At 37.0% G+C, this 25,162-nt stretch overlaps 1 protein-coding gene across 12 annotated transcripts in view; it reads left to right on the forward strand.

Annotated features, from left to right (window-relative positions):
- Nucleotides 1-25,162, forward strand: part of CNKSR2 (connector enhancer of kinase suppressor of Ras 2) — a 276,921-nt gene that overhangs the window by 209,252 nt on the left and 42,507 nt on the right. For 11 of the 12 annotated variants that reach the window (XM_021080290.1, XM_021080286.1, XM_021080289.1 and 8 more), the window contains 7 exons: nt 2,687-2,735; nt 3,140-3,312; nt 5,646-5,719; nt 6,008-6,079; nt 13,177-13,244; nt 19,483-19,583; nt 22,883-23,432. In XM_021080290.1, the coding sequence (XP_020935949.1) occupies nt 2,687-2,735; nt 3,140-3,312; nt 5,646-5,719; nt 6,008-6,079; nt 13,177-13,244; nt 19,483-19,583; nt 22,883-23,432 (1,087 nt within the window). Of the gene's footprint in view, nt 1-2,686; nt 2,736-3,139; nt 3,313-5,645; nt 5,720-6,007; nt 6,080-13,176; nt 13,245-19,482; nt 19,584-22,882; nt 23,433-23,776; nt 23,923-25,162 lie in introns of those variants that run through there. The other variant, XM_021080294.1, reaches the window with a different exon arrangement.

Below are 25,162 nucleotides of genomic sequence, written 5' to 3' on the forward strand. Positions count from 1 at the left end.
AGTGAACAATTTCTGATATAAGTCTGTAAGGAATCTTTTGAAAAGAAGGCTGTTTCATGGGTCTCCCAAATCACCCACATGTCCAGTGATTCTCTGAGAATCAGAAGACCCAACGTACAGTTCTCCTAACAGCTGAGATTTTATGACAGTGACACAGCAAAGGTATACAGCCAGATCAGTATGGAAAAAAGATACCCATGGAATCTGGAGAAATCCATGTGCAGGCTTCCTGTGCTCTCTCCCTCTCATGACAGATCATGCAGAGTGCACTCTCCCCCAGCAACAAAAATGTAGTCATGTGTGTAGTATCTCTGCCCAGGGGAGCTCATTAAAGACTCCTACCCGAGGGTTGTATTGGGTTGGCTACATAGGCATCCTCTGCCTAGCCATTAGAAAAATTCCAGACTCCCAAAAGGAAAGCAGGTGTTTAGTCCCCAGGTGGGCAAAATAGTCTTATCGCTTAGGGAAGCTTCATGTCAGTGTAGGGGACTGTTTATCCATCAAGGTCCCAGATGTCAGCCAAGGGCCAACCCTGTAAGCAGGCCATTCTAAGATAGCAGCCTCAGGCCTGCTGTATTAAGTCTTTTCTGCACAGAGACCTATTTCCTTAACAGTAGTTTTCATTGTTTTTCCTTTCACTTTCCAAAGCATATAATTCAATTAATTCTTTCATTTTAGAAAATGTCATGTCACTTGGAAAAACAATGAAGTCTCTCTTAAGAGAATTTCGTTGTAATATTTACAAAAGACATCTAAAGCTTTGCTTCTTTGAATGAGGGATAAATCTATATTGTGTGCTTACAAGTTTTTAGGTATCAACAATATGTATACTGATTATACTCTGCAATCACCATCAGTCTGAGAATATATTTTTATAGGGAAAGAAAAGATAATCTTGCTAAAAAGAAAACCTGGAGAGCATAAAATATGCTTTTGTATATATTTTAAAGTAGACCTTCAGGTTATAAGAAATAATGTGCAAAAAAGCACAGGAGGTACATTGTATAACTCAGTTCTTTCAAGCTGTCTGTTATCCATGTAGCTTCCTAAAAACAAACCACCCTCATCTTTGTCATTTTTGAAAATAATGAGCTGTAAAATTATAATGATTACTTGTGGAAACACAAAAGAAAAAACTAATCAGTAATTTTACAGCCAAACAATTTAGGGAAAATAACTATATGTAAATTAACTATACTTAAGCACACTAGCCTGAGTTATTATTTGAGTTGTTAGTATGAGGCAGAGTGCACTCAAGAAAATCAACATATCATAATGTGTTTTATCTTTCATGCCTTATCGCCAAAATTGATTGTGAGTTTCTATAGCCATGGATCCTGCAAAGTTTTATACATACACACACACACACACACACACACACACACACACACACCACATACATATGTATTTATATTGCTTTGACAATTGGGTGATTATTTCTGTGTTATCTGAATGTCAGAAAATTACCTGATCCTTATCTTTTGGGCCGATATTCATCCATAATATTATATGCATGAGAATTATGTAAACCATATGCAAAATGTGAAAATTACTGTATAAGTAGAATGTTACTTTATAAGCAATGATGCTAAATAAGAAAGTATGTCACAGAATATGAATTCATTGTATAAAACCAAGGCCAGCCAGTTTTATGTAGACACAATCCAATTGCACCTTATAGATATATCTTTGGAAAAAAGAAAGAATCTGTTATCTAAAATTCGTTTTGAGGGATTATCTCTGAATTAAAATTACACATGCTATCTCTGTGCTCTTTTAGCTGGCTAATCATATGAGCATCACTAACCTTATTTAGGTCAGTGAACAATCTAGTTTAGTAGACTGGCTGACTGGAACCAGTGATTTATAGTCATTAATTGAAAGCTAGACCAGTCTTACAGTTGTGGGTTTTTCTATTAAGACATTACACTGTTCTGGTCCTTAGCATGGAGTAGACTGATAGCTGGGTTTAACTGGAGTGGATGTTTAGCTAGGCAAGTGTGATACAGGAAGTATAGGCTCAAGGGAATGGTTATGGTGATGTCCCATGGAAACCAAATGGAAGAAGAGAAATAAAGGCACAAAAGGACGGTGAAGTCAATGAACTGGATGTGTCAGTGGAGATTTTTTTTTAAATTGCTGGATTGGGACACTGTACTATGTAAAATGGAGATAATATCAGTAGCAGAGGCAGAAGTAGGTGAGAGAAGAAAATACTGATTCAAGTGCTGAAATACTTAGAGACTAAGGGAAAGTGCCTAGGAAATAATAGAATCTATTCTATGGACTAGAATAAACTTCAGGGGAGCAAGTGAGAATCATATTTGCTTGACTACTTCATAAGAGTTTGTGATGTGATATGAGATAATGCCTGAAAAAGCACAATAAACCCCTTTAAAAGGTACACAGTATTACTATGCATATATAAGAGCCCTGAGTTTCACCACTGCTTTGTACCCCGATTTCTCTGCCTACAAAAAAAGAACAAAGATAATATTATCCTCTCCTACTTCACAAGAGATTAGAAAGCTTAGTGGCATGATATATGTGAATTTGTTTTGAGTCTTTGCAAGAAGAAGATACTTGCACTGACCAGGGTTCAGCTATTAAGGGTTCTCTGCAGCTCGTTGGCATTCTGATGGTACCCAGAATATCAAATAACAGCCTTCCCTATTTTTTATTTCAGACGTTTCAGCAGTCTTCTCTGCAGCACAAATCAAAGAAGAAAAACAAAGGTAAGAAAAGGAAATGAAACATGTAGCTCCTTAGTTTGCAGGGGATAATCACCAGCACACTCCACCCATCCTCTCTTGCCTGATCCCAGCGTGGTTTGGAAAAGACCAACCCCTCCTAGCACAAGAGCTACCAAGACCGGCTTCTCCTTCAGGTCAATTATGATGCAAGGTACCTTTCGCAACAAATGGTCTCCACAGGTTTTGAGACTAGGATGATTACCCACTTCTGATTAAACTATACGTCACTCGCACTGGTGAAAAGGTTTTAAAATTTCCCATAGTTTTCTATTCTGATACAAGAAAATGTTAAGTACCCAGACTTATTTTTATGATGTATAGATTAATATTCTACCTTCACATCTATACAGAATTTAAAGAGCATTTTTATCCATGATTACCTCTAGGTCCTATAGCTGGCAAGAGCAAAAGGCGAATTTCTTGCAAAGATCTTGGCCGTGGTGATTGTGAGGGCTGGCTTTGGAAAAAGAAAGATGCAAAGAGTTATTTTTCACAGAAATGGAAGAAATACTGGTTTGTCCTAAAGGATGCATCCCTGTATTGGTATATTAACGAGGAGGTAAGACAAAGCATATTTTGTCTTCTCATCCATTTTCTATCTTTAACCAAAGAGTCATTGTTTTGAGACTTACATTCTGATTTTTTTATTTAATTAAAAAAATGTTTTTTATTTCTCCAATGCATTTTTTTCTACTGTACAGCATGGTGACCCAGTTACACATACATGTATACATTCTTTTTTCTCACATTATCATTCTCCATAAGTGACTAGACGTAGTTCCCAGTGCTACACAGCAGGATCTAATATTTTAAAATCATATAATCACCTTAAGGCTAATTCAGGAGACTTCAACTAATTATTTTTCAGCCTGCCTTCTTAAAATGACTGCATTGTCAGGTTCTAGAAGGGTAGTTGTCCTAATTATTCCAAGGTAATCTGAAACACAAAGTATAGTAAAATTTTGTGTCTAATTAAAAATACCAAACTTATTCAAGAAACACCTTACTTAATAGGATTATACATGGAAATTTGATAAATATTTTAAAATGTCTTGCTTTTGTTCAGAATTTTAAATTTTTTTCTATTTGCTTTTTTGGGAGGAAGTCATTTAGTAAGTTATTTAATATCATGTGCATTTGTCTCAGTTTTTCTTAAGGAATAAATGAACTAGTAGACTAGCTTTGAACATCTGCAAGTACTCATTTCATTTGGTCCAATAGAGGCAGCAGGGGGAGGGTATATAATACATGTAAGTTGTTCTTATGATTTCCTGTTTCATTTGCAGTAAACAGATTTATATCCAGAATAATTATATGACCTATCACATATCACAACAGTTACACAATATACCTTATATTTTGTTATTCCCTTGACTCTACATTTGCTTCTTTTGCTATAGCTCTCTGTCATTTCACCTTAAGTTTCTTTGATTAAAATTCTCTATTGTTAGCTTTTTTCATAAAAACATACATAGTTTAATGTAGTATACTGGCTAAATACTTTTTACATGCCAATCAAGTAGTATAAAAACACAATGTCTTTGTTTCTCTTTAAGATCACTTAATAGATTTGTCTGCTGAACAGCTAGCCTGTCTTTCAGAGTTTAATGGGGAGATCATAACTATCCCCAAAGTATCTTAAATGCTCAGAATTTTAAATTTTAACATTACGGACAACAAGAGTAACATAACAGAAATCAAATTTGAGGAATGCCCTTGTGGTACAATGGGTTAAAAATCTGGTGTCGTCACTTCAGCAGCTCAGGTCGCTGCTGTGGTGCAGGTTTGATCCTGGCCCGGGAACTAATGTAGGCCATGGGCATGGCCAAAATTAAAATGAAATGAAATGAAATAAAATAAGAAATTAAAGTTGAGCAAGAGATTCGGGACTTTTGTATTTATCCCAAGATTGGAAGAAAAAGTACTCAGATATTGGAAAAATTATACTACTGCTCTTTTATATAATATATGCATTTCAGTCACTATCATTAGCATCAAATTTTTATTAAGCTTTACATATATACTTCCATACACACACAAACTAAAAGGATTGAGAATCTCTATTCTTTTTCTTTAAGATAGTAGATGGGAGTGTAATCTCCCTTGAACTTGCTATATAAGGAGCCATGAACTGGGACAACACAGATCAAAATTTGGGAGAGTAAAAGTCTGAGGAGTTGGCTCATATTGGAAAGGGACAGTAATTAAAGGATTTAGCCAAGAATAGTCTTAGCCCAGTTGGAATTACTTTTATCTGATGTAAGATTTTAGATAATTCTCCTATGTTGTATTTCTATCCCACATTGGGGTGGGAATGGGGGTATGGATTTAATTCAGTTTTCCAAGTGAAAAATGACTTTATGTAGCATGTAAACCAAGTCAGATATTTGAAAATCAAATTAGCCTATTCATTTGTAAAAATATTGACTATGCAAAATATTTCATTCACTTTTGATAAGGGGTTTCTTTTAGAGGCAGAAAAGGAATTCAATTAGTAAGTGTCCCTACATTTTACAACTGAACATTTAAAATGCTAGAAAACTGTGAATTGTAAATGTGGACTAAAGTTGTTTTATATGTTATAAAAGTGTATACAAACTCTAAGGAGAAAGTTACTTATAAAGCAGGTTTTACTTTTGAAAATTAAAAATGTTTTATTTTAATACAAAAAGAATTTTTAAAAATCTCTGTATATATTTTACTTTGTACTATTCTAAATGTTCAAAATATACATTTAATTTAATGGGCTGTAACAAGTAAGAATGCAAGTCTAATCTTTAAAATGTCTAATTTAAGGAATTAAATAAAGTGATTTATTAGTATAGATATTTAAGGCACATCAGCTTCAAACCTTTGTATATAATACCCTAAACAAGAGTGTTGCTTCTTTAGGATGAAAAAGCAGAAGGATTCATCAGTCTGCCTGAATTCAAAATTGATAGAGCCAGCGAATGCCGCAAGAAATAGTAAGTTGATTTTACTTGGGGCAAGGGAGAGAATGGGAAGATTTTTTTTTTTTAATTTCTGGCTTTTAAATTATAGGTCACTTGTCTAATGCTTTCAAATTGAGGTAATAAGAAAGCAGTTTTGTGGGCAGAAAATTGAATTTTTTACTGATTTCTGTCATCATGGCAGAAGTATTATATATGTGAACTCAGGTTAGATGCTGAGGTAATTTTATCCATAAAAATCATTTCGTTCTAACTTATTTCCCAATTTGAAATAAAATAAATGTACTCTGTTTCCTTTTGCAGCGCATTCAAAGCCTGTCATCCTAAAATCAAAAGCTTTTATTTTGCTGCTGAGCATCTTGATGATATGAACAGGTAAAATGTTACTTAAATTTCAAAATACTTAAAAATCAATTAGGCTTAGAATTCTAAGTTTTCCTCATTAATGCTTAAAGAATAATGTCACTACAGTTTTTAGATCAGTCAGTTTAAAATACAGTAACCAGCCATATTTCTGTGTAGCCATACCTAATTATAAAGAATAGCAGTTTTTTTCTTTTTTTATTACTCAATGAATTTATCACATTTATAGTTGTACGATGATCATCACAATCCAATTTTATAGGATTTCCATCCACAGCCCCAGCGCATCCTCCCACCCCCCAAACTGTAAGTCAGAATAAACTCATTGGCTTATTGTCAGGTTTACCCAAAATGTTCCAGAGTCCAAACACAGGCCAAAAAAAGAAAAAACCCACTATAGAAAAAAATGGGTTTTTCTAAAAGTCCATTTTGAGAATATGTCTTCAGATTTATTCCCAAGTGAGGAAAAAAAGATAACCACCAAAAAAAAAAAAAAAAAAAAAAAAGCTAGCTTTTCCAAGTGCTGAGTATTTATGACAGAATATTCATCTCAATAATGGATATTCCTAAGCAAAGTTGGTGTATCTTCCTGTCAGCTTCTTTCTATCACGACAGGAATGTAAAGCCAAGTGATTGGTGATTAGATTAGGTGGCTCTGGGAAAATCTGCATATATATATATATATATATATATATATATATATATATATGTATTTTTTCATCATCTACAATATATATCTCATATTTCCACTTTAGCTCTTATGAGTTTGATCCTTCCTTTTTCTTTCCTTTACTCTTTCCCTTTTCTAGGTTTGTAGAAATTGGATTTAAGATTCAAAATTTTCCCCTTTACTGGTCTTCGGCAGATAGTGCATGTAACATATATGATGTGCCAACAGTTAGGGAGATGCAGCTTTCCCACTTACTATCTGCGTGACCTTGGATATAGAACTTAACCTCTCTATGTCAGGCATTAACTCCTTTAAAAAATGGAGATGATAACTATCTCCATCCATAGAACTTTTATGAGAAGTGAATAACCACACATATAGGGCACAGAACAGTGTCTGCTAAGTGGTAAGTGCTATGTGTTTGCTATCAATATATATTATTTATATATACTTTGGACTCTTACCCCATGTAACTTTCTTTGTGTATCTCTAAAGAATTAGTGTCCAGATATTTTTAAGCAGAAAATTGTGCATCTTCATCAATGTGCTTGAACATACTATGAACACATAATATGCTTTTATAAATAACCTTGTTCTTTGACTCTTGGGAACACAGGCATGGTTCTTCCAAAGCAAGAATATGAATATAAGGAAAGGGCAAAGAAAGGTGTTGAGAACACTTGATAAAATATTTTTTGATTAGTAAAAGAACTGAGCCTTTCTTTTTTTTCTTGAAGTGTACTTAACAGTGTTGTGTTAGTTTCTGGTGTAAAGTGATTCAGTTATACACGTATATACATTCTTTCTCATAATCTTTTCCTTTATTGTTTATTACAAGATACTGAAGTTCCCTGTGCTCTATAGTAGGACCTTGCAGTTTATTTCATGTATAGTAGTTTGTATCTTCTATTCTCTAACTCCTAACTTATCCCTCCCCCACCATGTTTCCCCTTTGGTAACCTGAAGTTTGTTTTCTATGTCTGTGGGCCTGTTTCTGTTTTGTAAATTAATTCATTTGCATCATATTTTAGATTCCTCATGTAAGTGATATCATGTGGTATATGTCTCTCTCTGATTTACTTCACCTACTATGATCTCTAGATCTTTTCATGTTGCTATAAATGGCATTATTTCATTCTTTCATATGGCTAAGTGGTATTTCATTGTGTGTGTGTGTGTGTATATATATATGTATATGTATATATATATATATATACACACACATTTTTTAATTGGGTCACACCCGTGGCATGTGGAAGTTTCCAGACCATGGATTGAACCCATGCCACAGTTGCAACCTGTGCTACAGCTGAAGCAACACTGAATCCTTAACCTCCTGTGGCACGTGGGAATTTTCCTATACCACATCTTTTTTATCCATTCATCTGTCAGTGGATATTTAGGTTGTTTCCATGTCTTGGCTATTGTAAATAGTGCTGCTGTGAACATTGTGGTGCATGTATCTTTTCAATTCAGGGTTTTCTCCTGATATATGCCCAGGAGTAGGATTGTAGGACCATATGATAGTTCTATTTTTAGTTTTTTAAGGAACCTCCATACTGTTTTCCATAGTGGTTACACCAATTTACATTCCCACCAACAGTGCAAGAGGGTTCCCTTTTCTCCACACCCTCTCCAGCATTTATTACTTGTAGACTTTTGGATAATGGCCGTTCTGACTGGTGTGAGGTGATACCTCATTGTAGTTTTGATTTTCATTTCTCTAATAATTAGTGATGTTGAACATTTTTTCATGTTCCTGTTAGCCATCTGTATGTCTTCTTTGGAGAAATGTCTGTCTAGATCTTCTGCCCATTTTTTGATTGGATTGGTTTTTTTTTTTTGTTATTGAGATGTATGAGCTGTTTGTATATTTTGGAAATTAAGCCCTTGTTGGTCACATAGTTCGCAAATATTTTCTCCCAGTCCATAGGTTGTCTTTTCATTTTTGTTTATGGTTTCTTTTGCTATGCAAAAGCTTATAAATTTGATGAGGTCCCATTTCTTTATTTTTGCTTGTATTTGAATATATTGTTATGTTTTATGTTCTTTTGTAGGAGTTTTATGGTGTCATGTCTTATATTGAAGTCCTTACACAATTTTGAGTTTATTTTTGTTTATGGTGTGAGGGAGTGTTCTAATTTCATAGATTTCCATGCAGCTGTCCAACTTTCCCAACACCACTTGCCAAAGAGAGTTGTCTTTTTCCCATTGTATATTCATGCCTCCTTTGTTGAAGACAAATTGACTGTAGGCACGTGGGTTTATTTCTTGGCTCTCTATTTTGTTCCATTGATCCACTTGTTTTTGTGCCAGTACCATGCTATTTTGATTGCTGTAGCTTTGTGGTATAGTCTGAATTCTGGGAGGGTTATGCCTCCAGCTTTGCTCTTTTTCCTCAGGAATGCTTTAGCAATTCTGCATCTTTTATGGTTCCATATAAATTTTAGGATTATTCGTTCCAGCTCTGTGAATTGAACCTTTCATTTAGTTTCCATAATCTCCTCTTTATTTATATGTTACCATTCTTGAAATTTCACACTAGGCTAGGCAATTCGAATCTGAAGAGTTTGTTCTCAAATGAAAATGTTTATGTACTTGTTGGGGAGGGTACTCTATTTTTGTTTTAATAATTTTATAATTCTACTGTTAAAGTTACTCACTATCCATTTTACCACAATTGAGCTCAATGCCCATGAGATAAATCTGAAGGATTTACATCATAACCAAACAGAAAATAAGTGGTATATGTGAGCATATCCTTTTCTACAAGATAGGTCCACCTGAACACAGTTACCTCCATTATAGAATTAACATAATTTAATCATTCATGATATTTGCTAATCAAGATCTTTTTGGTTTTAGAAAATGGCCTGTTCAAAAATACATTTTTATAAACTATAAAACCATGCCTGGTCTCCATTTTCTATCCCGTGTTAGCAATAACTTCAGAGGTGTATGATGTCACTGTTCTTCCCTGATATGCCTGTGCATGTATCTGGATCAGAATATCAGAGAAGAACCTACACCAAACCCATATGTTTCATTTCGTTGCCTATTCTAAGCAATAGGTCAAAGAAAAAATAAATCTGATCAAATAAGTCATCACCACAGCGAACATTTAAGATGCTGTGTGCTGTTTTATATAAGCTTTGCCATGGTGGACTACAACCTTCCGAATTAAATTGTCCTGAAATACTGAATCTTTTTTAAAAATTTAAGTAGAATGGGCCTTTATTATTTTGTTTTGCTTTTTATATTTTTAATAACAATATTCCTAATGTCTACTTTTCGGTAGCCAAGATTTTTTTTAAATTACATGTTAATAGAAAGAAAGAAAGTCAGTGCTGGCAATATTCACAGAGGATTGGTGATGGGGAGAGACACCCTCCAAAAACTTTATTTTATAATCTGGTTGTAACATAACAGCAAGATGATCTGGGTATTACTTCATTCTATAAGTAATCTTTTGAAGATATGTACCTATGTCTTCAAAAGATGATATAGCTATAAATAATTATGATTGTATTATAATAATTATAAATAAATGCCTCATCTGATTATTTTATAATTTCTAAAGTATTATCATATGTATTTTTTAATGCAGTGCTAGTTTTGACAGGACCTAGTAATTAGAATAAAAAAGCAATACTTTGGTTTAATTTTCTTCTATAAAATCACACACACTCATACATATACCCAAATATAAATACATATACATATACCCAAATATATATAACATAGAAAATTTTAAATCTCACCTTGTATTTTTTGAGTAACTCCAGTTTGATTATGAGGTTATTTGCAAAAACACATTTGAGCACCCTACCACCAATCCATCTGTTCCCTCCTCAGAAATGAGCATTGAAACATTAAAAAAACTTTTTTGCCAGTCTGTGTGAAATCTGTGGGAAGAAAACAAAACATTTTTCTCAAGTATTCTGAGACATTTACTGATTTCACTTGGCCTGTGTACTCCTTTTCATGTCACCACATATGTCCTTGTTCTTGCAAGAACTTACCAGTTTTTATTTGGTAGTTATTATTTGTACATTTCTTCCATAGTTCTTACTCTTTTTCTCCCTCTCAGTACTGTGAGATTCTGTGTCAGCTGTTGACAACTTCATTGGAATGTTCACTCTAGGCCCAATTGTCTTATCCCTGTTTATTGTCTGTCTCCCTTAGGAAGATAGAGGCAGCATGAAAACAGATACTTTGTTTCATTTATTTCTGTATCCTCAGTGCCTAGAACAGTACCTGGCACACATAAGCTCTCAATAAATATTTATTGGCCAAATTAATGCTGTTCCTAGTCGCATATAAACACTGAATCGTAACTGCAGTGAGTATTTGTTAAGCATCTTCTAGCTGAGGCCTAAGGACAGCTGTACCCAAGATGGCAACAAAAGTTGAGTAGTGTTCAGTCTTTTGGGCCTGTATGCACCAGCCCAACTTTACGCACACACTTTCTAAAGAATTTTTATTGTGAACAGAATTTTTCTTCCTAAAAGTAGGTCAGTTTTTTAATTTTCTTGTGAAATTTAGGTATTCTGGAGCTCATGGAAGGCAAGAATTATGTCTTATTCATTTTGGGACCTCCAAAACAGAGCTCATTATTCAGCATGTATCAGGCCCTTGATAAATGTTGTTGAACTGAAAAATTAATAAGCCTCTTTTTTGTTTCTTGATTCATCTCATAAAGACCTCGTTGCTCTTTAGACTTCCAATAAAATGAAATTTCAGTAATATATTAAAAAGCAGTAAACATGAGGTACTTGATTAAAATTCAATAACAGATGTTCCCCTAGTGGTATCATCATTTCCACCCAAAAAGCACCAAGCCGCTCAGACTTGCCTTGTAGTACAAATTCAACCCCTTTCCTCCTACAAACGACCTATAGACCAGATTTTAATTTTAACCTTTTACTAATGGTTAGAGTCATTTTGAAAAGGTTATTTGTCATGAAGTTGATTCCTTGACTTACAGTTTATAATTTTCTGGATCGTGTGTGTATAACATGCTACAGAATTTATCTTTTTTTTTTTTTGCATTTCTGCTCCAGTCCTTTCTTTACTTCCCAAACATACTTGAGGAGATAATTACACTGTAGGTTTTGTCAAAATAAAGTGGGGCTTTAAGTGACTTATTCTTAAAATTAAAGCTTAAATTTTTGTGGATATGATTTTGTCCATTAGAGAAACAACTTTCCTTCCTCGCTTTTCAAGATATTCTAAGTACCTGATGCACAGTTAATACCACTTGGCATAAATGATGAAATATATGATCACTTCAAAGACTGTCATCTTCCACTTGACAGGGGAGATAATCTCTTGGGAGAAAAAGTTCTTAAACACACTTTTTTTCTTTAAAATGTATCTCGATCAGATTATTGCACAATTTAACAATGTTAACTCTACCAGCAATTCCTTTCTCATTTGGGAGAAACATACAGATCATAGCTCAAGACTGACAACTGGAAATTTGTCAGATTAAAGATTTTGTGATTTGATAGTCTGTTGCAGTGTAAACAATTTGAATAATGAACACAGGGAGAGACCTGGTGGGACAAAAGCTGGAGATTGAAATGGTGCTTTGCTTCAGGCATTCCCTACACTGGCAATAGCATCACTACTGAAAGAGGAAAGAATTAAGTTTGGGCTTTTTTTTTTTTTTTTTTTTTTGCCTTACCCAGAGCTTGAGGTAGTTCCTGGGTCAGGGATCAAACCGGCACCACAGCAGTGACTCCAGCCACAACAGTGACAACCCCAGATCCTTAACCAGTAGACCACCAGGAAACTCCTAATATTTATTTTTAAGTTATGATTGTTCATGGAGATAAATTTTTTAGGATCCAAACAGAAGTTAAAATTGTATATGCTTATTTTGTCTTTGGAAAACCTAACACCCTTATACTTAGAGGCAGTTTTCCCAAGTACTATTGAGATATATTTCCCCTTGGATCCTGAAACTTAAGGGAGATTCATCAAAACTAATATTTCATAGTGAAACTTACTTTTGCAGGCAAGGTCTATAATTTTTCCCTTCTCGGGACAAATTATATCTAACGTTGTTTAAATATCTCTAAAGGAGCATTTGTTCTCAAGAAACAGAACAGCAAAAATATTTGGGGTGCTTCTACATTTAGAGCAGCAGAATTAATAGGGCTTTAGTCATCTTAAAACCCTTTATGTTACAGATATTAACAGGTTTGCCCAAGACTTTTCCACCAAAATAGCATCTTTAGTGTGGAAGCAGTTTGTACTGCAGCAAATTATAGCTCAATGAAGACTCCACGTATCTAGAGTAGCAAAAAATACATCATTTATCTGGGATTATTCCATATATATTTTTAAACATTTAAAAATAACAATTTCCAAGAAGTATAAAGTTTAAGAAATTTGGTTGCAGTGTTACTGATTTTAATATTTGTTTTTTCAGGTGGCTTAACAGAATTAACATGCTGACTGCAGGATATGCAGAAAGAGAGAGGATTAAGCAAGAACAAGGTAAAGGAATACTTTTTTTTACTATTATATAACACTTTTTTTCTTGCTCTTTTTCTGTACAGTGATTCACTGCTATCACTTTAGATAAAATGCATATGTTGGTCTCTGGTTGTTTATCTGCTATGCACTTTGAATCCAAATCCTAGCATCTCATGGCTAAAGTTTAGTAAAGTAAACAGGGAAGAAACTCTCAGATTTTTGGAGCAGCTGATATGGAGTTCATTTCTGTTTGTTGCTATCTCCTTCAGTCTATTTCCCATGGAGGAGTAAAAACTTAGAAATTAAAAAATCTAGAATTGATCCTATATATTCACCTAAGCCTAAGGCCTTGGTGGTGAGTTGTTTTTTCTACTTAGCCAATTCACAGATATTAAAGTGGTCTTTTATGCATAAAGCTCAAATGAATGATCCCTTCTTCCATAAATTATCTAATTTGATTATGTTCTTCAATTCTTTTACTGTGTTAGCTCTATGATCTTGCCTTGGTATTGACCTCACATTTATGAAACACAATATAACCTGATGCAGAATTGAAATCTTAACAAAAGCTGTGGTCCCTGTTCTAAAGTAGCTTCACATTTCCCAAAGAATGTTTGTTGTACATCCCTTGGAAGCATAAATAGTTTTTGTAAATGTTTGCAACATCCTGAAGTTAAAAAATTCCACAGATTGATACATATATACAAATGCATTTCTAGTTGTGCCTCTAGTAGGCAAAGCCTGTTTGTTGATGTGAAGAGTCTGAAAACCTTCTGTTTTCTCTCAGAGTAAAACCTCAGCTAAAACTTTTAAAAACATCTAAAAACTAAAGGTTAGAGAGATCTAAAGAAGATAACCAGATCCCCAAACCAATCTGTCAGTAAATGTTTAGGTCAGAGGTCAGCAAACTTTTTGTAAAGGGCCAAATAGTAAATATTTTAGGCTTTTCAGGCTTTATGGTTTCTGTTGAAACAATTCAACTCTGCTGTCACAGTAGAGAAGCAGCTGTAGCTACATGAAGAGGAGTGGCTATACTTCAATAAAACTTTATTTATGGACACTGAGATTGAATTTCATAACATTTTCCACATTTTGAAAATATTCTTCTTTTGATTTTTTAAAAAAATTCTTTTCAAAGTATAAAAACGATTCTTGATCCACAGGCTGTATAAAAACAGGCAGAGTCTCGTTTCGCCTGTAGGCCATAGCTGGCCAATCCCTGGTTTAGAGCCTTGGGGAGAGAGAATGGGAATGAATGGAGCAAGGAGTAAGGAGATAGGGCAGGAAGATTTCTAAGAAATACCAAAAGCCAATTCATTACTGCCAGCGGGAATTTATCTTCTTGTTAAGACTCTCAAAAATACACACTCAAAATTGCCTAAGAAAAATTAAAGAGCAGCATAAAGTAAATGAGTACTAATTTTTGCACAACGTGCAACTGATTAAAAAATTGCTAAGTGGATGCAAATTAAAAAAAAAAACCTGAGAAGGAGTCAAGATTAATGAGAAAATACTTGCTGGAGAAAGTAATCAGTGAGCCTAATGTAAAGTTAGCAGTGAAGAGGGAGAGAAGATATTTTCTTAAAATTAAAGTGTTTCTGTATAAGGCCTGCAGCTCGCACTCTGATTATATTAAGGTGAAATAGGCACCCATCCTGCCTGAGATTACATTGGATTATAGTAGAAAAGATACTCTTAGTACAATACAGAAAGTGAAACATGGGGAAGTACAAACCAAGTGCCATGGGAATGAGGCTGAAGAGATTCCTTCCTAGAGGGAAATGGAAAAGGCATCATGTTGACTCCATTATCTGAACTGGTCCTCTCAGGATAAGAAGTAGTAGAATAAAACATTCCTGAAGGTGGACGCAGCATGGATACTTCCCCAATGTAACATGGAAGTCATCTCCATCAAGTCACTGTGCACAGGCACATCCCAGCCAGGACTGACTGTGAGGTGTCAGGCCAGTTATTAAGCCACATTTTTTCACTGTTCAAAGTTTATTCCCCACTTTCATACTTCAACCTAATTTATAGGCCAGTTATAGTTAGAGAACTAAATACATACACACGCACACACATCAGCCTTCCTTTTCAAATTTCTTTAAAAAGCATGAAACTATCCTTTTAAAAGTGCATATAGATTTATTTCTCAGTTTTTTAGGATGCAAGAATTAGAAGTGTAGGCCATGTGCTGATAGGAAAACAAATCTTGAGAAAAGTCAATTTGCATGGATAAGGAACCTTGGATTTTCTGGCCTGACTTCTGTATTTTATCACTCGGCATTGCTTTGAAGCTGAGCATGGCCTTGATTTTAGTGGATTTCCTTTGTACTTGGTATTATGTAACCAGATTTCATTATGGATGAAAGAACTGGTAAGTCATATTGCACATGCAGGTTTCAAAAAGTATTCATTCAATGGATTTATGCTGCCATAGGCTGCCATGTGAGTATTTATTTTAGTGCCTACTGGAATGTTGTAGACAATCATAGGCAGAAGCTAATAGTTACGCAGTTCAAGTCTCTTGCTAGCACAGTACAACCAGAATCTCTAAATAATTAGAGCACCATTCACCAGGTGCTCTCACATAGGTCAGAAACATATTAGACTTCCTACCTTCTGCAGGATTAGTTCTCATGGTATTCTATATAGAAAATTACTGGAGGCACCTGTCTACTCCACACTTCTATAGAATTGTTTGACATCTGAGTACTACTCTCAGTACTGAAGTTAAACTTGATACAAAATAGAGCTCTTTGAGGATTGGGAAAATTTCAGAAAGATGCAAAGGAATAACTGCCAAACACTGTTTCTGTTTAAATACCCAGTGCAGCTTGAAAGTGACTCTTTCATTGACTTAAATAAAAGTTTAGGGAATTGCTGTCTTTAACTACAGAAGCATAAAGGATTTGGAGTTCTTTTTTATTAAGCATTGATTTACTTAGAGAAAACAGGGTTATACTAAATTTTGCCAAGATCATAATTTGGCTAATTGTCTGCTAATCATTTTTCTACATTTTTCCGTCATTAAGTCAGACATTCATGACACATTATTTTCAGTCCCACATAAGGTCCTCGTAAAGCTTTAATTACATAAAAATGAATGAAATACATTGTATTTCTTTGATCATTCTAGATGAAAAAGTCAATTTTTTTTCAAATTATCCTTTTGTATCAACATGAGAAGTGGAAATTTTCCTCTTCTATTGATGGCACTGTTTATTCATGATTAGTTACTTGTAAAATTGAATGTCACTATAAGAGACATTAAAAGTATCCATTTATTTTGTGCTAAATAGAGAGCTAAGAAAAATAAATTAATTTGCTTTTAGAATGAAAATCAGACTGGTTTCAGCCTCTGGGCAGCAGTGTGCCTGTAATTTTCCATACAAACTCAAAAAGGCCTGACTAAATTTACTGTGTAGCCTCTTCTCTGGCATCAGTCTCTCAAAGACACACTGCTTAGTGTGTGAAATGAAGTTAATTTGCAGTCGTTATTTCAGCCTTTTCTGAGGCAACCCAAGCAAACTTTGGTTTGATGGTGCTTTTTGTGGTTTGATGGTTAATACACCAAGAATTACATCAAATAGTGGACTAGAATTCGTCCTAATTAAGTTGAGGGGGTGGTGAGGTAGAAGGAGAATCTCCCAAATCTGTCCCTCGTAATGATAGCTGTAGAGATCTTGACAAAATGGTGATCGTCTCCTTCTCAGTGTTCTGATAGGATCACTTGAGGTGCTAACGCCTTGAGACCAGAGTGCAAAGGTGAAAGGGAAACTCAGAACACGTGCCATAGTTTCTGGAAATAGTGGGAAGGGTAAGAGCAGAGTGATCTTGGCAAGCCCACTGCCTGGGAGCAGGGTGAGTGGGTGCTTAGTCCCTTCACCTTCAGCAGTAATTTCCCAGGAGTATTTGAAGCTCTGGCAGAGCTACCCAAGTGAGGCCCCAGAGTTCCAGGATTCACTTTTCACTGCTAGAACTTGCTACAGGAAAAAGCTAACGTCTAAGATGAACACCAGGCATTTATCTCCTGTGCGATCTGGGTCAGACTGCCCTGGCATGCTACCTACAAATGTCCCAATATTAGAGATCTTAATATTTACTTACTGACTGCTTTCGAGGTGCAGGGCACTTGAATATATGTTACCTTACTTAGCACCCCACTCACACTATTCTGGAAGGTGGTTATTATTAGCCCCTCCCCCCCTTTTACGGATGATGAAACAAACTCAGAGAGATTAAGTAACCATCACAAGAGCGCAGAAATGGTTGTTGGTACAGCCAAGCACTGAACCTACATCTACATGAGTATATAGTCATGGTTTTCCCACCAGTGTTTACTGGGTCCGTTTCTGGGCAACTACATTCATTCGTTTTTGAGGAGAGACTTAATGTGCTTCTCCTTAGTATGTGACCCAGTATGAAAACCAGATATCAGATTTAAGTTAACTAGTCTTTGTTTATCTTTTGCTCAGAATAATTAAGGTAGGAATAGAATTTTGAGGCCTTGTATTTTGAGACCTGAATATAATAATCTCCATTGCTCAAGAATTTCTTTTCTTTTTTTTTTTTTTTTTTTTTGTCTTTTTGTCTTTTTGTTGTTGTTGTTGCTATTTCTTGGGCCGCTCCCGCGGCATATGGAGGTTCCCAGGCTAGGGGTCGAATCAGAGCTGTGGCCACCGGCCTACGCCAGAGCCACAGCAACGCGGGATCCGAGCCGCGTCTGCAACCTACACCACAGCTCACGGCAACGCCGGATCGTTAACCCACTGAGCAAGGGCAGGGACCGAACCCGCCACCTCATGGTTCCTAGTCGGATTCGTTAACCACTGCGCCACGACGGGAACTCCCATTGCTCAAGAATTTCCTTGCACAATAGCCAGGGTTATGGAGCAGCAGGAGGAGGGGGCTGGAAGGATCGAGAGTATATGTCATGTGAAATTCTCCCACCAAGTCATACAAAAGAGACCCAGTGGTTTAGAGCAAGGCAGTTTCTTAGTTCAATTCCCAGTTCTGTTATTTTCTGTTTATATAGTAAGTGCTCAATACATGTTAGCCATACTTATTAATCAGCACTACAAGCCCCCCCCCTCTATATATATATGTAAAACAATGTGGGAAATCCTGGGTGGAGAAGGGTACCTGTAAAAATATGTGCCGTGACTTTTTACCTAAATCTGGATATTAGTTAAGCCTTCTGCTGTTTCTTTTGTGATTTAGATTTTCCTAAGAATAAGGAACCTTTTGCTTTAATGCCTTTTCTCTTATCATCTGAAATTCACACGCGTAATACTTACAGGTTTTTTCCTTGTAAATCACATAAAGAATTAACCCAGCAGTTGCAGGGCGGTTAGGATATGGTAGAATATCTTATTCTGATTATTGGCCTTTGTGCTATATTTTTCTTACTCAATGAATGTATCTCTCAGAGTTTTTCCCCTTCCCTCTTGCCTCAGGTCTGCCAAGTCACTTTGTCTAGCGGCTTACATTTTCTACCCTTTCAAGTAGTTCTAGAAGTTTGGAACTTACAACCCACATCAGCAGATTTGCCCTTTTGTGTTTGGCAAGAATCAGAGTTTGCCATGTGTTTCCAAGTAGAGGTGGGAGTATGGTGTTATAGAGACTCATGTCAGCATGACTGGAAACAGCGATTGTTAGGTAACCAGTGAACTGAAGCCAGAGAAGAGAACTGAGAACATTATTTTTGAGCTGTTTATGTCTGTAGAGATCTTCTTTGAGTGTTCATCTTTAATATAAAATGATACACCTTTAAGAGGCATCATGTGACATTCATTAATTGAGCTTCAAGTGATTTATTTCGTCTAGAATGTAAAATACCCTAAACTTGGATTTCCCGCTGTGGTGCAGTGGGTTAAGGACTCAGCATAGGTCGCAGCTCTGGGGCTCAGATTCAATCCCTGGCCCAGGAATTTCCCTGTGCCCTGGGTGTGGCGGAAACCTAAGATACCCTAAACCCGATTTGTCTTATGCGGTGCCTTTTCTTAACTCCTTAAAATTGTGGCTCTGTGAAAATGCTTGCTTCAGAAGGAGATTGGGATCAGGTGATCGTACTCTTCCTTCCACCTCAAAACCCAGCGAAAATAAAGGTTGGTGAGCCTAGAGTAGGGAGTGCTGGGGAGCAGGGTGTAGGAATGGGATTGAAACTTCCTTTTGTTAGCTGGTGGTGTATGTTCCTGAAAATATGGCTAGAAACTTTTAATAGAATGTTGATGTGTCCATGTGTGTGAATTTGCAGATTATTGGAGTGAGAGTGACAAGGAAGAAGCAGATACTCCATCAACACCCAAACAGGACAGCCCTCCACCCCCCTACGATACATACCCACGGCCTCCCTCCGTAAGTTGCCAATAGGAGTGTATTCAATATTGCATCAGATTCTTTGACCTGAAATATCGATTTGTATGTTTAAAAAAATTATGTAGTGAAGTACATGTCAGACCTTGGGTTTTTTAGGAGGAAGCTGTCTAAAAGTAATAAGGGAAAAAATTTTAAGTATACAAAGAATGTTTAATCAAGAGGAACAGTCATCACAGATTCCATGCCTAATAAATATCAGTTTTAAGAAAAAATGCCATTTGTGTCAGAGCTGCCTTCATAGAAATATCAACAACTAAAAAGTTTTCTTAGCTTGAGATGTCTAAATTGACCTTATCTGTTGTAGACTAACAAAGTTCATTCCTATGTTTTTTATTTTATTTTTTTTTTAATTACTCAAATGAATTTATTGGATTGTTATGATCATTATACAACTACAGATGTGATAAATTCATTCCTATGTCTTTTAGAAGCAACTCATAAAAACTAATACTATATCTGTATTGAACATGTTTTGGCATGTAGCTTTTCAGACAGCCATGGAGCCCGGTTTAATGTATGTGTTTATATGGTGCTCTTCTTCTTAAGGCTTCTTAAACCTGTGTAAATCATTCTGTATATAGAGTGTACCTCGATCCTTTCATAGAGTAAACAACTGTCCTGATTTGCTTGGGCCTATCCCAGTTTATGCCCATTTCCCATCAGAATTACCAAATGTGTCTCAATACTGTCCCAGTTTAGGCAACACATTGTTTGGTCAATTCTGCCTGTCTTGGGACTGAGTCTTCCACATAGGAAATGGAAGCTGGATTTAGGTGACAGTAGCAGCCAACCTAATTCCACCTCCCTTTTACTCCAGGGGATTTTTAACAAGAAGAATGCTCTGCAAGACTTTGATAAAATTCTAGGCCACTTCTTAACCTTGGCTGTGCATAAGAATCACCCTTGGAATGTTTTAGAACAGCAGATACTCAGGCCTAATCAAGACATATAAAATCAGAATATTTGGGACTGCAAACAGCTCACTGGACTGGACTGTGAACTTTTTATTTTTTTGAGAACAGAGACCCTGTTCTATTCATCTACACATCCCCTTGTCCTAGCCCACTACTGGCACTTATTTATTAAGTGCTCAGTAAATATTTTTGAAATAAATAAATGAAATGAAAGAATGAATACTTTGGGTTAATGACTAAAAGGAAAGTCACATTTTTTTTGTTGTTGTTGTCTTTTGAGGGCCACACCTGAGGCATATAGAGATTCGCAGGCTAGGGGTCCAGTCAGAGCTGTAGCCCACCAGCCTATACCACAGCCACGCATGGCAACGCTAGATCTGAGCCACGTCTGTGACCTATACCACAGCTCACGGCAACCCTTTGTATCCTCAACCCACTGAACAAGGCCAGGGATCAAACCTGCATCCTCATGGATGCTAGTCGGGTTCACTAACCACTGAGCCACGAACTTCCAAAGTCACATTTTTAATTGAAATGTTTGATGACAGTATCTCTTACCTAAGGGAAACAGGACAGAAGGAAAAAAAATGCAGAATTGTTCCCATCCATATGCACATATTCTTAATAAATGCTGCAGTGTACCAAGGTCAACAGAATGCAAGGATGAACTGTGTAACTGAAATAACTAGGTCAGTAACAATATATAGTTTCTATCATATTTTACCTCTTTCCCTAAAACATCAGGGTCTGAATAATTCCCTTAAAATTTTTGTAAAAGTGGGGAGCTCCCCATTGTGGTTCAGCGTTAACAAGCCCAACTAGTATCCACGAGCACGCGGGTTCAATCTCTGGCCTCGCTCAGTGGGTTAAGGAACCAGCATATCCATGAGTGGTGGTGTGGGTCGCAGACGTGGCTCGGATCCCCCACTGCTGTGGCTGTGGCATAGGCTGGCAGCTGCAGCTCTGATTCGATCCCTAGCCTGGGAACTTCCATATGCCGTGGGTTCGGTCCTAAAAAGACAAAATAATTAATTAATTAATTAAATTTGTGTAACAGTGGTTGAAAGGGAAACTGCAGCTTGACCAAACTGCTCTTTAATCATTAGCAACTTGGGAATTTCAACAAGGAAATTACTCTCATTGTTATTAACATGTGGGAGGATAAACTGCCAAAGAAAATGCCACTTAACTTCTCCCTTACCCAGAGGGGCAGATGTACTTTTACCCTGGGCTTTTCCTGGCCACAACCTCAGCCTCAGTCTTGATGGTGACATCTAACAAAATCTGGCTCCTGCCAGAGAAGGGCCTGGGCTGGTCTCTTAGCCCACAGAGCTAGAGTAAGGCTCGTCCCAGTAGGGGTGCCTGCAAGTCTTCTTACAGCATTTACTTGATGCCAATCCTTTTTCTTGGTTGTGCTTTGTACTGTAGCATATATTCCCAAACTTTTTTTTTTTTTTTTTTTTTTTTTGTCTTTTGAGGGCCACACCCGTGGCATATGGAGGTTCCCAGGCTAGGGGTCGAATTGCAGCTGTTGCTGCCGGCCACAGCCACAGCCATGCCAGATTCGAGCTGCGTCTGTGACCTACACCACAGTTCACGGCAACGCCAGATCCTTAACCCACTGAGCAAGGCCAGGGATCGAACCCGCAACCTCATGGTTCCTAGTCAGATTTGTTTCCACTGAGCCATGATGGGAACTCCTATATTCCCAAACTTTAAATCCTGAGGATAAAAATACTCCATTTTTCTTTTGTGTTTATGTGCTCTGCAGTGCCTCTGCTCAAAGCAAATACTAATCCCCATCAGGGTGTAATGTCATCCTTCCTACATTTTTAGCTCTCTAGAAAGTGCCACAGAATTAACAAGACCATGAGAAAGCTTTTCCTTGACACCACAGGGGCAGACACTCACCTATAAAGAGAGGGGAGGGTTATCTGTGACTAGAGGTACCTTGTTTTCACATCCAAAAGCCTTTCTCCTTGCTGGCATCCCCATCCCCAGACTCCCTAAAACCTGGAAATAAGAATTTGGCCACAATTCTTCAGGATTTCGAATGCATAGAGATTTTTAAACTCTGGGTTTTGGGGGGTGTTTTGTTTTGTTGCTGGATATTTCTTACCTAGGCACTCACAACTCTTTGTTATAAAAGTTGGCATTAATATGTCTGACTCTTTTCATGAGAGCCCAGTGTAGCTGTGTTTCAGTACACCCATGTCTGAGTGTCTGAAAATGTCAGCCGGGCCCTAACTCGGAGACATCTGAAAAGTTGACTAGTCATTAACGAGTAAATGTTACCTGCTGGAAATCAAATGTGTTCCCAAGTGATTATTTCTGGGGAAACTGATCAGAGGCTCCTTTCCACAGATGAGTTGTGCCAGTCCTTACGTGGAAGCAAAACACAGCCGGCTCTCCTCAACAGAGACCTCTCAGTCGCAGTCCTCCCACGAGGAGTTCCGCCAGGAAGTAACTGGGAGCATTGTGGTGTCCCCCATTCGTAAGACAGCCAGTCAGCGCCGCTCCTGGCAGGATTTAATCGAGACGCCCCTGACCAGCTCAGGATTACATTATCTTCAGACTCTGCCCCTGGAGGATTCTGTCTTCTCTGACTCCGCGGCCATCTCCCCAGAGCACAGGCGGCAGTCCACCCTTCCAACCCAGAAGTGCCACCTCCAGGATCACTATGGGCCGTATCCCTTAGCCGAGAGCGAGAGGATGCAAGTGTTAAACGGCAATGGGGGCAAGCCTCGAAGTTTTACTCTGCCTCGAGATAGCGGGTTCAACCACTGCTGTCTGAATGCGCCGGTTAGTGCCTGTGACCCGCAGGATGACGTGCAGCCCACAGAGGTGGAGGAAGAGGAGGAGGAGGAGGAGGAGGAGGAAGGGGAGGCAGCAGGGGAAAACATAGGAGACAAAAGTAAGTATGTTGATGGAGATTCTTAGCCTGTATACACAGATTCCTAACCTTTTCAAACTTCTTATTTTAAGAAAATAAATTTTGTTTCCCCTTTTTCTTAAAATAATGGTTTTGCTGCATAGGAAGTTAGCTATCCTTTGGTGTCCTACTTTCACAACCTGAGTAACTTGCGGGGGGGAAAGATGAGCAATGACGCCTGTATCCCAGGACACTCACAGCCAGAGCAAATAATCCCCCCACCCAAGCAGCCATTTGCCTTTTAAGGTTAATGGCATTCACCTGTTTTTCTTCCTCCTCTTACCCAGTGTCTTCTCACTTGCACCTTTCATTCCTTTGGTCCACAGTCATTGCCTCCTGAGTTTGGGATAAGAAACTATAAATGCTTCAAGCAGAGTGTTAGCAGAACCTTGGTTGAATAAGTAAGTGAATACACACACACACACGCACACACGCACAGATACATACATACACACTCACATGTATAACTTCCCCTTTCACTATTAGAAGATTTGAAGGAAAAAATCCAAAAGAATTTTTCAATGGAGAAATTTTACCATGGCGTTTCTGTCAACTCCATAGTCCAGAATCCGTTTCTAGAAACCAATTTGCTAAAAGCATCCATTTATTTTCTTGGTGTGTGTGTTGCTTGCAAAGCTCAGTTCATCTGAAACAAACCTTAAGAGAGAGAAGTCATTTAAGTAACGTTCTGTCATGTTGACATAAAGCATATGTTTACTAGTTATGAAGTTATTTATCCAACATGCTACATACCGAGCTTCTGTTTATAACTAATGTGATACACCAGTCCAGAAACCCAGGCTAGTTTAAGAGAAAGGCCATAATTCAGTTATTTTGCTTAGAAAGAAAATCCAGGACTGGCTAAAAGACTTGAATGTAAAATACCAAAAAAAAAAAATAGTATAGAAGAAATAGCATAAAATCATTTGCATCTCTTTATTCAAACTTCAGTCTGGGCCGATTAGTGCAGATCACCCGAGCAAGTGTTGACGAAACCGCAGTTACTGGTCCCCCTGGGGGATTTGACTTCTGTTTTTTAAAGTATACAAACCGACTATATCCTTCAGCCCATTTCATGGAGTATATGACACTTTGATTACAGGATATATTGATGTAAGTTCTTCATCACAACTGGAAAAACAACTCAAAGCTCATGGATTACCAGCAGGTCACGAGCCTCATGCCAGTGTCAAGCTTGGTTCATTTAAAATGGGGGTTACTTTGAATATTCTTGACAAGAAAATACAGTGAGCCTCTTCTATCAAAATATGAGTTGCTTATGTAATAAAATTCCTATGTGAAAGCAGTTTCCACATAAAGTATATTTTAGCCATAATCTCCAGGAGGAGAATTATAAAAGGTATGCTGTTGGTTCAGGAGACATAATTACCTGCCGAGCCCTCACAGCATTCACATTTAGTAGAGATCATAGAAGAATCTCGTGGAGGAAAGACCTAGGAGCCATGTTAGTTCTCTGTAGGAGTTCTCGCGAGCACAATAATACATGTTTAATATTAAGATGCTTAGTAAGTTGTTTTCTAAAACTTCACTGAAGATGAGTTAGAAACCTCATTTTGACTGTCGTCCACGTGCTGCAGAAGTGCTTCAACTAAGTATGTGAGGTTCTTTCAGTATTCTATAAACATATTGGGGAAAATACTTCATCTCTGACATTTTGAAATAAATTGTGATGAAATTAGGCACAATCCTCT

The sequence above is a fragment of the Sus scrofa genome, chromosome X (genome assembly GCF_000003025.6).
Source record: "Sus scrofa isolate TJ Tabasco breed Duroc chromosome X, Sscrofa11.1, whole genome shotgun sequence".
Lineage (NCBI taxonomy): Eukaryota > Metazoa > Chordata > Mammalia > Artiodactyla > Suidae > Sus > Sus scrofa.